Below are 17,205 nucleotides of genomic sequence, written 5' to 3' on the forward strand. Positions count from 1 at the left end.
AGGGTCAGGGTAAGCAGCGGGGCTCCCGGGCCGCGCCTCAGCTCAGGGTCCCTCCAGCCGGGGCTTCCGCCTCCAGGACCGGCCGGGACCCGGGAGGGCAGAGCCGGGGCACTGCCTGGCAGGGGGCTGAGGAGCCGGGGCAGGGCAGCCCCAGAGGGAGCGGAGCCCCGGAGAGCGGGACGTGGGTCCTGCACGGCAGCGCCCCGGGCACCGGTCCCCACTATGGCCCTGCTGCTGCTGCTGCTCCTGGCTGCCCTGCTGCAGTCCCTGGGTGGCTCAGTCCACTTCGCCCAGCCCCAGTTGCGGTACTGGGGGGCGGCCGCCCTGCGGCACCCGCTGGCGGCTCCGTGAGCCCCGCAGGGTGGCCCCCAGCCCGAGTGTCCCGCGCTCTGAGCCTGCCCGGCCATAAGGTGTGGGCGCTGCTCCCCGACGCGAACCGCAGCGGCCCCACGGTGCCCCCCATGCAGGATGCGCTGCTGCTGCCAGGGCCTGCTTTAGGCTTTTGCGGCCCCAAGCGCAAAAAGAAAGAAAGAAAAAAAAAAAGGCTGTCTGGAATGCCGCCCCTGAAAACATACCGCCCCAAGCAGGTACTTGGTTTGCTGGTGCCTGGAGCTGGCCCTGGGCAGGAGGCAGGGTTGGAGGGGGAAACCTGCACGCCAAGTCCTCACTCCTCCCCCCTCCCTCCTGCCGGGGAAATCAGTTGGCTTGCGGCGTTTAGGGGGCAGGAGGGAGGGGAGAGGAGCGAGGACTCGGTGCGCAGGCTTCCCCTCCCTCCCCCCCGCCTCCTGCCTGGGGCAATCAGCTGGCTTGCGGTGTTTGGGAGACAGGTGAGGGAGGGGGAGCCTGCGTGCCAAGTCCTTGCTCCTCTCCCCTTCCTCCTGCCTCCAAAACGCCGCAAGCCTGCTGATTGCCGGGGGCAGGAGGTGGGGGAGGAGGGGGAAGGCGCTGATCCATGGGGTCTGCTGGTGGGCGGGAGGCGCTGTGGGGCGGGGGGGGGCGGGGCGTAGGGAGGCTGCCAGCTGTGGAGAAAGCTGGCAGCCAAACAACAAAAGAGTGGAGCATTGCACAACTTTAAATGAGCATATTCCCTAATTGATCAGCAACGTAACAACGAAATAACGTTAACCAGGATGACTTAAAGTGAGGAGTTACTGTACACCTTATAAATGTTAGGGTTACAATAAAACAAACTACAACTATTAGGAAACTGGGATTGTGCAGCATCTCTACTTGGAGCTGGGGTGTGATTCCCAGCTGAAGTAGACATACTTGCACTAGCTCTCATTGAACTAGTGCACTAAAAATAGTAGTGTAGCCGTGGTAACATGGGCAACAGCAAGTAGTGGCATGGGCTAGCTGCCCTGAGTATGTACTCATGGGGTCTGGACAGGTTTATGCTCAGGTGGCTAGCCTGTGCCACTGCACCTACGCTACTATTTTAGTAGGTTAGCTTGATGAGAGCTAGCATAAGTATGTCTCTGTGAGTTGAGCCTCACAGACTCACATGGAGATGTGACCTGGGAAATGCAGTGCTAAGGTGGTACTCTCACACAGGACAATCCATACAGCCTTAACTCTGCCCTCTTTGGGATGCCAGCAGAAGTTTGCTTTCGGGAGTGGGGCTATTTGTCTTTTCTGACCTGAGTAAAGTGCAGAAAAATTAAATTAGGACATACCCTAATGTACGGATAGCCTCTTTTATTGTGACTGCACAAATGGAAACCAGGAAACGCAGCTCAATGTGTCCTGTTGTCTCTGTCAGTCAGCAGTTGGTAGTCTCAGGATCAATGGCACCACACAGAGCATACTGAGAGTCTTGTTGAACTGTGTGAATAAAACTTCTGAGTAGGAGCTGTATTGGGCACAGAGAAAATAGCAATTTTTTGTAGGGGGAAGTAAAGTACCGTGATGTATTCCCAGTTCCTCGTGGTTCTCTGCAGGGATAGAGATAGGGTTGTGTAGCTGCCTTGTGTGCCAAGTGTCACCTTATCTGCACAGATGCAAATATCAGCCATATTGTAGCCCTGTCACAGCTGGGAATATAAGAAATGTAGATGATATTGTTACTGCAGGGAAACAAAACTATTAATATATAACTGACAGGTGAATGGGATTTGTGTGCAGCTGTATTGTGCAGTAATAAGACTAATATCAGTGCTTTCAAAAATCATGTTTTAACCACGATTCATTGTATTTTGCATGGTCAGTAATTCTCTGGAAACAGAACCAATATGCGTAGGTTAGGAAGCCACAGATTTTTATTTGGTAAATATCAATAAATGTTGATTTCACCGGATACACACAAACCAAAGAAAAACAATATTTCCATTGGTAATAAGCAAAATTTACCAATAGGCAAAGTAAGAAAAATGCTGCTTGGGAACTTATTAGAGTTTGGTTTCAGGATCTTTACTTTGTATATTTTGACAGCTGATACTGACAATCTGTGTAGTAATGGTTATAAAGCTTTAACTTTTTGAATCTCAATGTCTACTGTCATTAAATACTTATTGTCTGCCCCTCCCTGTTGTTACCCCACCCCCATAATTTCCCAGAACTCTGAAAATTTACATTTAAATTTGTGCAACTGTGAAAATTTAAATTGATACAAATAAAAATGCTTAAAAATAAACATTGATATTAGCCATGAAAATTACAAAACCAACACCAAAACTCAAATTCTGCCAAGCCTTGTTGTGAGGAAATAAAATGGGCTTGAAACCAGTGTGGATTCTAGCAGAGAACACGCAGGGGCACAAAGCCCACACAGAAGGGATTTCAGAGGAGCACTATTCCCACAAAACCCACTATGCTGGGGGTCCCAGAGCCAGCCAGAATAGCTTTAAAAGTGTGTGGTGCTGGCCAGAGCGGAAATGTACTGAGGGAGCCTGGAGCTGTACTGATTAAACACATCCCATGGGTAGCCTCAGGCATGAATCAAACCCCGTCCAATTACTTTAGAGTGGACAGTTACATGAGTGACCATAGAGTTCTTTAGTTTGCCAGAACACTAGCAGCAGCAAGGACGATGTACTCCGAGTACACATTTGATTGCAGACAACTCAGAATTATTTCTCCCAGCTGCCCATGATCCATTTTCATTATATTAAAGGGTCTCCCTGACACGTTTAATCTTCTCAACATGTGTGTGGTACAGGACACAAAGGGACAAATGTTTAAATGCTAGAGCGTTATAAAAACCAGCAGCAATACATTACTGATTTCCTCAACAATTCTATGTTGTGTAGCTTCCTTATAACTATCCAATGATAATTGCATGCCTTTTTGTCCTAGGTTTCAGGAGAAAATGCTCCAATGGATAACCTCCAGAAATTTATCCCAGTCACTTTTATCCTATTTGCCTCACTAACAGGTAGGACACTTCTAATTCATGAAATGACTTATAATGGACACCATTTATAAACTAATTTCAAAGCACTGTAAATATCTATTACAGGCAGCATCAAATGTATGTTTCAAATAGTGAATGAATTTATTAAATCTTCTTAGAAGGGATTGCTTTACCTTTCAAGCCTGAAAATGCATCATGAATTTGGCTGGACCACAGTATGAAGGTGTTAGAAAGGGATACAGTGGGGAGAGGGAAGAGGGAGAAGGCCTAGAGGAGTCAGGGAAGCAGATGCAAGGAAGATCGTGGCAGAGGGAAGGCATTAGTTCCTCAGAAAGCAGAATGTTCCCCCTCCATGCCCTCTCCAGAGGTTGAGGATGCTCAGCTCCTCAGAGACTTCCCCCTCCTCCTATGTCTGCACTGCCTGGGGAAATCCAGGGCTGGCCTTACCATGAGGTGAACTGAGTCGGCCGTCTCAGGTGCCAGACTGTGGAGGGGTGCCACTAGGACCCAGAGTGTAGAAAATTGTGTCTGCTGCTGGTGCATATGTATTCTCTCTGCTCTAGATGCACAGAGATGGTGGAGTGCTGTGCTGGAGGAAGGAGGGCACAAGAGACATAACAGGCAGGCAGGAGAAAAGGTGAGAGGGAATAACAGAAAGCAGCAGGAGCTGCAGGGAGAGAGAGGAGGAGGAGCCTCTTATGTACCTTTCTAGCAGCCCCAGGAGCCTGAACTGATTAACACCAGCAGCGGCGGCTCCAGGCACCAGCGCTCCAAATGTGTGCCTGGGGCGGCAAGCCACGGGGGGGCGCCCTGCCGGTTCCTGCGAGGGCGGCAGCCCGGCTGCCTTCGGCGGCACGCCTGCGGGAGGTCCACCGGTCCCGCGGATTCGGCGGCGGGTACGCCGAATCCACGGGACCGGGGACCTCCTGCAGGCAAGCCGCCGAAGGCAGCCTGCCTGCCGTGCTTGGGGTGGCAAAAAAGCTAGAGCCGCCCCGAACACCAGCTTCTTAGGGAGCTTCCTGTTTCCTGCTGCTTCCCTGAACCCACTTGAGGAGAACAGGCAGTCAACTGAAGTAGTAGGAGCCAGTTAGGGCCTTACGATGCTGATATCTTCTCTCACTCAGGCCCTGCTACCAGCCTGCTTATTTGTCCCCTTCAATTGAGTGCTGAGAGCCACTATAGCTGGCACAGAACAGCAGTCATGAGTGAAAACGCCCCTCTGGGGCAGCATTCAGAAAAAGAAAGAAAGCAAAGGAAGCTTTTCTATCTAAGCAGGAAGGAGCTCTCCTGAGATACATAGACACAAATGTTCACGGTGAGCCTTCCGGCCCCAGTGAGGATGTGAGTGGTGAGGAGATGCCTGATTTTCCAGTTAGTCAGAGTGCAAGTGACCTGGCAGCTACTGCAGCATCCATATCTCCATCTCAAATGGATGTAACCATGCACATTCCTGAAGAAAAGTGTAGATCAGAGAGGGGTGTGGTAGAGGCGCAAGAAACAGCTGCTGCTGAATTTAGTTCCTTAAGTCTAGATGATCCGGGACTGTGGACCCACTTGAGCAGTAGCCTGAGGGACTTCCTTGTACTGCATGGGCCACAGCAAGTGAAAAACTTCATGTTCCCCAAAGCCAATGAAAAGAGACCCCAAACAACAATTCAAAGTTGAATTCTTTAACCAGGTGCTAGATTGTGCAATACAGTCAGTTGAAGAACATTTCATGCAGCTCAAGGAACATGGCAGTATATTTGGGATGTTGTATGATATTCCAAAACTCCTCACTATACCTGAAGAAGACCTACGCCAGCAATGCAGGGCACTAGAGACAGTGTTGACACATGATGACATGTGCGATATTGATGCAAGTGATTTAGGTGATGAACTGAAAGTCCTTTCAAGATACATTTCAGCAGGATCAACTCCAAAGGCTGTTCTGGAATATATGTGCACAAATAAGTTGACCACCCTCTTTCCAAATGCTTTTGTTGCTCAGTGCATACTTCTAACACTTCCTGTAACAGTTGCCAGTGGAGAACACAGCTTCTCCAAGCTGAAGTTAATAAAAACACATCTACGTTCCACAATGACATAGGAGAGGCTGGTCGGCCTTGCAACCATCTCAATAGATAGAGCATGAGCTGGACCAGACTATGGACCTTCAGCAGGAAGCAGTTCAAATCTTTGCAACCAAGAAGGCACGGAAAACACTACTTTGATTATTGAAACAGATAAAAATGCCAGTGTTTACTCTGCAGAGAAGAAAAGTTACATTTGCTGTTCAGGCGCTTGAAAGTTAAGTGTTACTTAAAATTTTTGAACAAGGCATTTTAAGTTGTTAGTTCTCCTTTATTGGGGTAGGTAGCAGAGCAGTACCATGAGAGGAGTAGAACAGGAAGACGGCAGAACTGAGACCTTTGAAAGTTTTGGCTCAAGCGAGGGGGCATGTGGGCGTCATTTGAGCTCCCTGCCTCAGGTGCCAAAATGTTGTGGGCTGGCCCTGGAAACGACACATCAGGGAGCAGAATTTCACTTGGGAGCAACAGGGGGAACTGTATCTGTCTGGGGAATTTATGAGGCTCCAGGCCTTTCCACCAGCAGGTGAAGCAGCACCAATACCTGAGGGGAGAAGAAGAATTGTCCAAGCTGGGAATCTCCTAGCTACCTCTACTGGATTATTTTCTACAGGACGATATGTCTCCCTGCTGGTTCTCCCTAGGGGACTGAGAGGGAAAGAGGCAGACCTTGCTACTTTAAACTCTCCCTCCCCTCCAGGGGAAATGGGAAACCCTTCCCTGCTCCTTGACTGAATCTAGGAGAAAGAGAATGGCCCTGTCAGGTCCCTCTGCCCTCCGAGCTTTCCATAGTAGGGTGTGTGTCAGTGGGGAGAAGATAAGGCGCACACGGGTTGTTCCCACAGCACCACATTTACATGCTCACACTCACTTTGTTTGACAGCTGCTTGGGGACATAGACACCTTTCACGCCCATTTATTCCCTTATGATCTCTATGTCCTGTCTCTCACACAAGACACTACAGTGTCATTTCACCACATGTCACTCTCTGTGATGACATAAAGCCACCAGAATTGTGGAGCACCTCCCTTCCACTTTGATCTGCTTTAACCTCTGGTTACCTCACTCAGTTATCTCATAGAGACTTGAGCTTCCCCAGGAGCCCAGCCAGCTAGGAGTGCTGGGCTAGCATGACCAGGCTTACAAAGTGAAAACCAAGAACAGTTACACAGCAGCAGGAAGGAGATAGGGGAGAAAATAAGGCACTTTCCCCTGCTAGGTGACCAGTTGATAAAATACAAAAACCATCCTCACCTCACTAAAACTGATGCCTTCCCTCTGCCAGGATCTTCCTCCCATCTGCTGCTTTGATTCCTCTACTGTTACCCCCACATCCTCAGTCCTCCCAACTCCTGGGCCCTTGACATTCCCACTCCCTCCTACTGCCCCGCTCACTCACTCATCGTGAAAGGTCCAGGTCCAGGTCCAGAACAGGTGAGTCTGGCTCCTCCTCACTTGTCATCACCAGCTTCCAGCCTGGGCCAGCAGAGCAACATGCTCCTTTTCCTCTCTCAGCTTACTCCCTCCCTCTCTCTTCTTTCAACCCCACCTCAAGCAGCCACATCCAATCAGCTGGCTCCAGCGCTCGTTCCCCTCTCCTTTCCTCCCCATCCAATAAATAAGCTCTGCCCCAATAAAGCAATGAATCCCCACACATCAATTATTCTGGAAAGCAACTAATGCTGCCCTCCTTCCCCAAATCTATGTCTGCTGCCCCACTACCTGTCTGCAGGCCCCTATGCTATGGGTGGCCCATCTCTGCTCCTCTCCTGGGTTTGTAGAAACCCTCAGCCCCCAGCCAATCCTCCTTCTGCATCTGGTCCTTTTACTTCTGTTTCTCCCTCCTCTATTCTTAAAGAAGCAGTGGCTCAGAGCCTGCTCTTCTCCCTCTCCTCTGAAAAAAGCCACGTCTCCATCTACTCAGTTTCTCATTTTGCTTCCTATCCTGAAAAAGCACTAGCAGTGCCTGAGCCACCCCTCTCAGATCCCTTCTTCCCCTCTCTCACCTTTACACAAGACACAGCACTAGGAATGCTCCCTGTGTCCACCTCCTGTTCTCATTGGGGTGGAGGAGGTGACCTGATGTCTCGGTGTTCTAGTGAAGGTGGAACAAATCCGCGGTGCTAACAGAATGATGGGACTATCCCTTCAAACTGGCACAATCTTAGTAAAGCAGGACATCTGGTGACCCTAGCTGAGTCAGTAATTCACAAAAGCCGGTAACTGGGCATCATCCCACTAAACTAGTGATGCTGACCCAGTGACCTCAGAAAAATATGTTCCTTCACATCAGCCCAGCAGATAAGAGATGCTTAATCAACATCTGCCTTGAAATCATACCAGAAAGCTAGAGATGAGTCAGTAATGTCAAAGTGGCATAGCCCTTGACACCAGCATAGCAAGCTAGAGATGTTGAGCCAGAGGCCTCTAGCCAATTACAAGGGATGAATTAGTGAGCTCACAAAGGTCTGTATCCTGGCATCCATCAAGCAAGCTGTAAGCGCTGAGCCAGTGACATCACAGAGACCTGTCTCTTACCAGCCAACCAGCAACTAGCGGGGTCGCGCCAGTGAGGCCACAAATGCTTTGACATCAGTCCAGAAAGCAAGAGTTGCTGAGCAGGAGATAAATTAAAGAGGAGTGCGTGCCTGTGTGTGTGTGTGTGTGTGTGTGTGTGTGTGTGTGTGTGTGTGTGTGTGTGTGTGAGAGAGTGAGAGAGAGAGAGAGAATGTGTGTACAGGGGGCGGGGGAGAGAGAGTATAGCTCTCCCTCCTCTGCTAAAAAGAGGGAGTATTCCCCTTCCTTTCCATCTCTTACCTCTTATATGGCAGATGAAAGGAAGACTCAGCATGTGGGAGAATCTGCAGTGGGAGATAAAATGAAAAAGGACGTGGCTCTGTGGGAATGCTTTAAAAATACCATAACAGAGATAGAAAAAATGATTAATGAGGAGGACTTGAGAGTAAACACATTTTTCCCACCCCATCCCTTGCTGTAATGTGTTCTAATGTGTTATTTATCAAGGACAAGGAGTGTAGTCGGTGGTGGAGGGAGCAGAAGGAGAAATGGGCACTTTCTTCTCAATCCTTTCCAGATGCCAAAGCACCCATTTGAAAATCTGATCCCCTTCTATGAGAGGAAGAGCAGGTGAGGACAGGAAAATGATAGTAGGAAGGGATGGTTTTCAGATAAATGTCTCATTAACTTGTGCACCATTTGCCACTGGCACTGAGTAACTGCAAACAAGAAAAGCATTTATTTCTGAAGGAACCATAATACCTGTTCCAGTAAGTTAGTGTGACAGAGTGGGGAATAACCATTCATAGAACAATTGATGCGCACTATGAACACCTTTGGATAAGGTTGGATGGCTGAAACACCAGGGACAGAACTGCACCCTTAGGCTTAAGTGAAATATTCTTGTTATGAACTTTCATCAGGATTGATCCTTTAACAAACATCTACTGATATGCCCAAGGCAATGTAAAGCTTTACTAACCCACACCTTATCACGCAAAAGCAAATGAACAATATGATTTCATGGAGCATTGTGCATGGTTTAGAGTTTTCTCCAGTGGAGAGTAATAAAGTGGGGCTAGTTGTCAGGGCAAGAATTTTCATCAGGTGTATGGGAGAAGCTAGGTGCTGAACTTGTGTTAATAAGAATTGAACATATAACTCCCTGAAAAAAGCAACGAGAATTTAGTTTGAGGTCTCAGTTTTTCTCAATGAACATGTAAGATATTTTTCAGACAGTAAGGTGATGAAATTGGTATTGAAGTGTATTTGCTGAATTAGGGAACACTGTACCTTAGAGAGGAATACTAATCCTGTGGTTAAAGCATTAGTCTTAGACTCAGAAGAGCTGGGCTTAGTTCCTGGTTCTTCCACAGACGTCCTTTGTTCCCAATTGGAAAAATAGGGGTAAGAATACCTCCTTTTCTATTTAGGTTCAGAGTTCATGGCAGGGCTGTTTCTTATGATGTTTCTACATTGCCTGGCACAATGGGAGCTAATATTGATTTAGGCCTATGTCCTCCTGTAAAATAAATAATAAAAATTAAAAAAACAAAGAGATGAAGTTTCTCTTTGAAACAACAGGTAAATGACTGAAAATGTTTTGGCAGAAGATACAGGAGAAGGCATTTTACTGTCTAACTAGTCCCTAGACTCAGGAGCCCAGGGGTAGGGAAATGATTCCCCTAAGCAATACAATGTGGGTGGGCAGGCAGTGGTACCATCTACACCAGGGCCCAAGGGCCACATCTGGGTATGGAAATTGTATGATGGGCCATGAATGCTCATGAAATTGGGTGTTGGGGTGTTGGAAGGAGTGAGGGCTTTGGCTAGGGGTGTGGGTTCTGGGGAGGGGCTGGGGATGAGGGGTTCAGAGGGCAGGAGGGGAATCAGGGCTGGGGAAGGGGGTTGGGGCACCGGAGGGTAAGGGGTCCAAGCTCTGGGCGGAAGCAGCGGCATGTCCTCCCTCCGGCTCCTATGTGGAGGCGCGGCCAGGCGACTCTGTGCACTGCCCCGCCCGCAGGTGCTGCCCCTGCAGCTCCCATTGGCTGCGGTTACTGGCCAATGGGAGCTGCAGGGGCAATGTGCAGAGCCCCCTGGCTGCCCCTAGGTGTAGGAGGGAAACGGGGGACATGCTGCTGCTTCCGGGAGCTGCACAGAGCCCTGGCATGTGTGGAGTGGGGCAAGGCCCCGACCCCGCTCCCTGGCTGGAGCTTGAGGGTCGGATTAAAATGTCTGAAGGGCTGGATGCTGCCCCCGGGCCGTAGTTTGCTCACCCCGATCTACACTCTGTTTTGGGATTTTCTGTCAAGGAAGGGCAGCTTTAAGTTACTGTGGGGATAGGTTAAATCAACACTTCCCCCAGTGGATGTGACCACATCTCCACTCTGAGTAGCACTGGACACTTTCTGAGCTGTGCTGGTGTCTTATGGGCTCCCAGTGGAGGGGCAGTTGTGACCACTTCCCACTTTCACTTTTGTGGCATCCTCCCTCCTTAGTGGACTTTCCATCTGTAGGGACCTGAAGCAGGTTCTCTGGGTTAGAACAGGAAGCATTCTATTGACTTCAATAGGCACTGGATCAGGCCTTGTGTGCGTAAGGCAGCGTAGATCCTGGGCTTTGTCTGGCTCATGGACTGTTAAAATATAATTGTGTTAGTTAAAGGGAGGAATAAATCATGCTTACTTCCTCTTACTGCCCTGCTCGGCTGAGTAAGACAAGGGCACAATCTTGCCATAGACCAGAGAATCAAGGGATGAATTTTTAGTCTATGATTCAGTGGCACTCATAAACATGATCTCATAACCATAGATGAGATACAGAAACCCAGGTGATTTATTCACAGGGATGGTAAACCATTAACTTCTTTAATAACACAAAATATTTACTGAATGAAGACTGATTTTATGAATCTTCCTAGACAGCAAAAAGACAGTGTCTGTAAATGTCAAAGCTGAAGCATTGAGGAGAAAGTAGAGAAAAGATAGGCTGTGCATGCTGAAGTTAAGTGACTAATGTGGAATCTGATAGGTGTGATGGCATGGGGAACATTATGAATGCATTTATTTCCATTTTATTTTTTAAATTTAAAACGTAATACATTTGTAAGTGATGCACAAAATACTGTACAAGAAGATTACAAAACCACACATAAAAACCATAGTTCCCTCCAGTTTTTTTAATGGCATGGCTCTGTATTTGCTGGTTTAACTGGGGGAAGGAGTCAGGTGGGGGCAGGGCCTGGGGTGGAGCGGGGGGGTTGAGCACCACCCCCAGGCCCAGAGGAAGCCGCTGCCTATGATTGATTGCCTTAGGTGGCTCCCTGTTCAGCTTTCTGGCTTTTGTCGATTCCATTCTTAGGCACCTAACTGGTGCCATACATTGAATAGGGAACCTACATGCCTATTCAACCAGATAAGACTACAAAACAAAAATACTTCCCAGTGTGAGGTAAATTAAGATTGGAGGGAATACTGATTATTTTAGGATCCAAAACAATAGAAAGTCATATCAGTTCTGTGAAATATTTCATGCCCAAATATGTGCACAATGGACATTCAAAAATCAGATAGATTAGTATTCAACACTCCATTGCTCCAGCACATATAATTGACTTGGATCTCTACTTTTGCCATTCTGAATGGAGTCCAGTGAGTTCTAAAATGTACTTTTTGTTGTATAAGCTCCAGCTGTAGGTGAGGGTTGAAGAGCTGAAGTTTCTGTTAAATCTGAATGAACCTGTAATTGTGCAGTACTTAAGCCAGAGGCACTGTAACCTAGGAATGTGCTGAATAAAGCTGTGCTGAGTTTGGATCCATGGGGTATTATTCTATAAACTATTTCTCCAGTTTATCCAACAAGCCGATTTTCCAGGTATCCTTTCCAAATTTTAATTGCCCCCCCCCTCCCCCCGCTACTGCTGCTATAACAAGGGAGTATGGGTGTACAGGGATCTATTTGCATTAATGGGAATTGTGTTGCTAAGTCCCTGCGCACTGTGTTGAAAACCCTTTGGGTTTTTTTGGACTGTTATATAACTCAGGGTTCAGGAAAAATCACGTTTCTGTAGTGAATTCTAAAAATGGTTGTGTACAGTTTGAACCTCATGATAGCTATTAAAGTCAGTTGCAATCAATCATCTAAAGTTCACACAAAGCCTTGAAAATTTAACGCTCAGAATTCAATATATTGAAATTGTATAGCCCCACGGGACAGAGAGAAAAAAAAGGGTAAAGATTTTTCATATTTCAAAGGCTAACTAATAAGCAGACTAGTTCTGTCACATATGTTTGTGAGGTCGCAATCCACAAGAAAAACCCTGGGTCAGAATGTTTGATGGCTCAGAGAATTGTTAAGGATACAGAGTCTTTTTCACTCAAGTCAGTGGTTCACAACTGGCAGTGGTCAGTAATGACCAGAAATCATGATAATCTGATGACTGTTGCTGTAAATGGAGCATGTAAAACTGGTTAGTGGTTTCAGTCTGATTCCTAGCTATTGTACCGACATCACAAAAGCCACTGCTGTTTTAGTCATGTCATCAGAGGTTGTAGGCTAGGATGCCCTCAGTTTAGGAATTGGCAGGTAGAAAGAGGAAGAACTGTCTTTCACATATTTTGTTTTAACAACTGTTAATAAAACATGTTAAGTGTTTACATATAATTGTGTTTCAGGACTTGAAGCAACTGTAAGTTTTAAAGCACTCCAGTTCACCTTTAAGATAATGATGCATGCTAAGGATAGCTGCAACTATACAAGGAAAAATGGGCTATTTCTGTTGAAAGGAGAGTGCTTTACAATGTATTTTATGATTTTGATAACTAACAGTAGAAGTGAAGTTTGCATTTGATTGGCTATTCTGTCGCTCATATACAGAGATATTTAGGAGACTGCAATGCAGTGGAAAGGCACAATGTTTTTAATGGAAACCTGTGAAGGCAGCAAATCTCTATAACAGTCTTCCATGAACATAAAGCAAATCTGTCTGTACTGAATCTTTTATTCCCATGACTATTTCTACTGTCCTCCTCCTGGAGGGTTGAAGGAAAAGTGTATTTCCCCCCCTAAGGAAATAACAGTTTAAGAATTTGAGGTATAATGTAAATTTTCAAATGATAAATAAGTTAAAATTAACTGAAATCTTGTGCATAGGCACATTTGAACATATATTTAATTCCCCACCCATTAGTCTTCATAATTGAAAGTTCTCCTCCAACAAAAGCCTTAACTCTGCTCTGTAGTGACACCATGAAAGGGAAAAAAATCTAATGTGTCTTTAAAAATCAGTTTAATCTTATCTGGGATCACAAACACTTAAAATGACTAAGTCATAATCACATTGTTTTTGCACGTTGTCACTACAGAGCAGGGTTCAGGTTGTTGAGTGCCCTAACTATGCATTTCCATATGGTAAGTTTTTTTGGTTTCTTTTAAGTTTTACTCTAATTGTGTATTTCCTGGGTTTATAACACTTGGTTTGGGGATAATACAATATCCTTGCAATGTATTCGACCTTAAAACTACTGATATAAAGTCAACCTTCCTTATCTTTAACTCCATTTTAACATCAATTTTTTTACTGGGAATTATTAAATGATAATGGGGATTTTAAGCTTTCTCTGAAAGCATCTGGTATCACTCATTGTTAGAGATATGTTGCCAGATTAGAGGACTCAGTGGTCTTTTCTGATATGTTCTTCAGATGTCAAATACACAAAATATTCATGTGAAAAAGTGCTGTCACTCAGAGCCAAGTATTTTTGTTTTGTAGTCTTATCTTGCTGAATATTCAAGGTAAGCCAAAGGCACCTCATTGACATTGGTGCTGGTATATTTACAATTCTTGTTTTTTTCTTTCCAGGTTTTGGCTTTGGTTATTCTGTTATAAATGGCCCAGCTAATGCAACAGTCCTAGCTGGTTCAGAGGCCCGGTTTAACTGTACTGTGTCACAAGGATGGCGAATTATCATTTGGCTTTTAAACGGGAATGCTGTTCTCACAACAACTCACCCTGGAGGAGCTGTTGTAACAATGGATCGCTTCACTCAGCAAAATTATACCAGTGGTGAGAATTTTATCTCAGAGCTGATCATCCACAACGTCCAACAGAACGATTCTGGTAAAATAGAATGCAGCATCCAAACTGGTGTCTCCAACAGCTATGCCTTTCTTTCTGTGCAAGGTGTGTATGCCTTTTCATTTTTGTCACAGAATTTTTATTAAATTATACTTAACAGAAATCCTGTGGCACAATGCCAAAATTACCAGTCTGTATGTGTACCGACTTTCAATGAATGCCCTACGCCTGCTATATTTCTCATCTTGAAAGGTGGATCAGTAATTTCATGTACAGATTGGCATTCCAGAGGCTGCCACTGCAAAAGACTTCAGTTGTGCTCACTTTTTCCTGTAGCAGCTCTTACTCTGTTTTGGGTTGTGTGAAAGTGCCAGAAGCCTGTATCAGTGCTGCCAGCCATCAGTCAAAAACAATCTCTTTTGGCCAAAGTCTTATGGATTTTTTTCTCATTTTTGTACATAAAACTTCTTTTGCATTTAAAGTAGAGCTTCTTCCTACTGTCTGACCTAGGAATAGTCAGTCTCCACCCAGTTTGTGTTGGGGTTTAGCCTCTGAGTCACAAGGTGATATCCTTCATGTGACTGCTGCTGTACACTGCAGCTTCCAGGATACAGTAAACCTTTCATGTATATCAGACATCCTCTCTGTAGGTTTCCTCAAGCATCATTATTAAGAAAGTGCATCCAATAAAATGGAATCTTCCCTCCATCTACTATTCATTTGTCCAAAAAAGAAGAAGCCTGATGCCCAGAGCATCACCTTTCTATAAACTTTCCGTGATAAACCTGAAGAACATCTCTAAGAGGTAACAGAGAAATAAAATCCTGATGACACATGGTCCTTTAGCTGGTGCAGGAGATATTTCAGTATGGCCAAAGAGTGACACTTCCAAAGCTTTCATTGAACAGATGGTGGAAAACTAAGTCTAGTTGTAAAGCCAAAATGGACTATAACATGGCCAAGAAGCTGCAATGGCTCCACATTTATCTCATGTAAATAACATCCCTATGTTTTAGGTCTTCTATTTTATTTTAATTATTTTTTTAACTTGCAAATTTCAAAATATGATTGATTTTTGGTAGCAAAAGATTATTTAAAACTGGCAATAAGACACCATTGCAGTTAAATATTCTGAAGGAACAAATCATCTTTTCCCCCCACAGTTAATGGATCTTTGTTCATCAAAGATCACAACTCGGCAGTAGGAAAGAACGAAACAATTGAAATTGTTTGTGAAGCCTTAGGATGGGCTCCAGCTCCAAACATGACCTGGATGATAAACAACTCTTTTGTAGATAAGTCCAGGTATGTTACTAACCACAGTCAAGGATCTAATGATCTTCACAATGAAGTGAGCACCTTAACTTTGACTCCGATGGCCAATGAGACGCTGACTTGTTTAGCTTATATAGAGGCACTCCCTAAGCCCCAGAATGCAACTGTAACTCTTATTGTGCAGGATTCTCTTGCAGGTAAGTGAACATTCTCTATACTATGCCTTTTTGTTTTATTTTGAAAATCTTTTGTTCCAGTTTAAGCAACATGACACCTGCAAATGTAACAGAATAAAACTCCAGGAAACAGTACAAACATCACATAGTGTTAAATTCACTCCTGTCAGGGGCGACTCTAGCTTTTTTGCCGCCCCAAGCATGGTGCTGGTGCCTGGAGCCACCGTTGACTCCTGTGCCGAGCACCAGCACAAGTCCTGAGCATCACTAAATTCTCTTTATTTGGAGCAGCACAAGGGAAGCAGAACTCTCCCTAATGCTTATTAAGGGCTTCATTGCATACAAAATTGGATTTTCTGCCTTTTGCATGATCTCACCCCATGAATTTAGGCACTGAAAAAAATTGATTCAGGCGATGAAATAACAATAGATTTCTATCTGTCAGTCGCATAAACATCTTTTGCTATGTCTTGTTTGCGCAGGACTAAATCCTAATGTGAAATCCTGGCTCTACTGAACTCTGAAAGTTTTGCCATTGACTTCAACAGAAGTAGGATCTCACCCCTACACTCAACCCAAAGTAAACACTTGTGCACAACAGAATGCACCCCACAAGGTTACACAGCAGGCATGAAGCTGTTCTGCCATTGCAGTTACGGCCTAGGAACCATACTGTGTGTGGTACCCACCGTGCTTCCTCCTGCGGGGTGCTGGCTGTTCCATCAGCCATGGATGACTGTAGAACAGTGGCATTCCAGCCGCATGCACTTTCCCAAGCTTCACTCCAACTCAGAAATTGCCATGCTCGATCAGACCAGTGGCCCATCTCGTCCAGTGTCATGTTCCAGATAGTGGCCAGCACCCAAACATATTGCTAAGTTCCTGGCCTCACCAGCAACCTGTGTCAATTAATCCCACATCTTAATATGACCACGATGCCAGGGGAATCACCAACCAGCTGGATAAGCTGAGCTGCCACCTGCATTGTGCTGCCTGAGTAGCACAAAGCCAGTGGAGCTAGGGGCCAGGATCTGCAAACCTGTTTTTGAGGTCGTGATGGATGGTTTTCTTTTCCAAGCGCTAGCACAATAAGAACAAACAGGACTAGATCCTCAACTGGGGCTAAGCAGCGCTTGGTGAAACAGAGGGAGGAGGCATGAAAATGCCCTTTTTGGCCCTTCAATCTTGGGAATTATCTAGCCGTTTGTTCCCAGTGCTGTAAAGCAGAGGAGTTTCAAGGCTGCTGGAATTAACACCAGCTGCTCATGGTCTCTAGGGGCTGTTACAAAAGGTGAGATTACTGGGGCACAAGGACACTTTTTTCACCCTTCCTATGGTGGGAGCTGGAGGAGTGGTGTAGAAGCCCTTATGGTGACTCTGTGCCACCCAGAGTTTCCCCTAGGCAGAGGAGGTCCTTAAATCCATGTTTCTTTTACTGATTGGGTGAGCGTGGAAAAAAGGAGCTGAGCTTTTAACATCAAACTGACAGCTCTTTGACTGAGTTGGCACCCCTCGGAGTGTTATGTGATATGTGACCCATTCCGTGTTTTGAAATGGGTGGCGCTGGCATGATGTATAAAAGGCATTCAGATACTACAATGACGGGTGTGGTATAAAAACCTAGATAAATAGATAGGCAGATTGGCTGGGCCTTTTACTTTAGTGTGAGACATTGTTAGCAAGTTTCTCAGGACCATCTACTTTGTAATGCAATTGAAAAAGGCCATTTTACTAGTTTT

At 45.7% G+C, this 17,205-nt stretch overlaps 1 protein-coding gene across 1 annotated transcript in view; it reads left to right on the top strand.

Moving 5' to 3' along the window:
- Positions 1–17,205, top strand: part of IGSF5 (immunoglobulin superfamily member 5) — a 54,023-nt gene that overhangs the window by 15,163 nt on the left and 21,655 nt on the right. The window contains exons 2-4 of the mRNA XM_065397663.1: positions 3,295–3,373; positions 13,800–14,120; positions 15,179–15,487. Of these exons, the coding sequence (XP_065253735.1) occupies positions 3,295–3,373; positions 13,800–14,120; positions 15,179–15,487 (709 nt within the window). The remainder of the gene's footprint in view (positions 1–3,294; positions 3,374–13,799; positions 14,121–15,178; positions 15,488–17,205) is intronic.

Source organism: Emys orbicularis, chromosome 1 (genome assembly GCF_028017835.1).
Source record: "Emys orbicularis isolate rEmyOrb1 chromosome 1, rEmyOrb1.hap1, whole genome shotgun sequence".
NCBI classification, from domain to species: Eukaryota; Metazoa; Chordata; order Testudines; family Emydidae; genus Emys; species Emys orbicularis.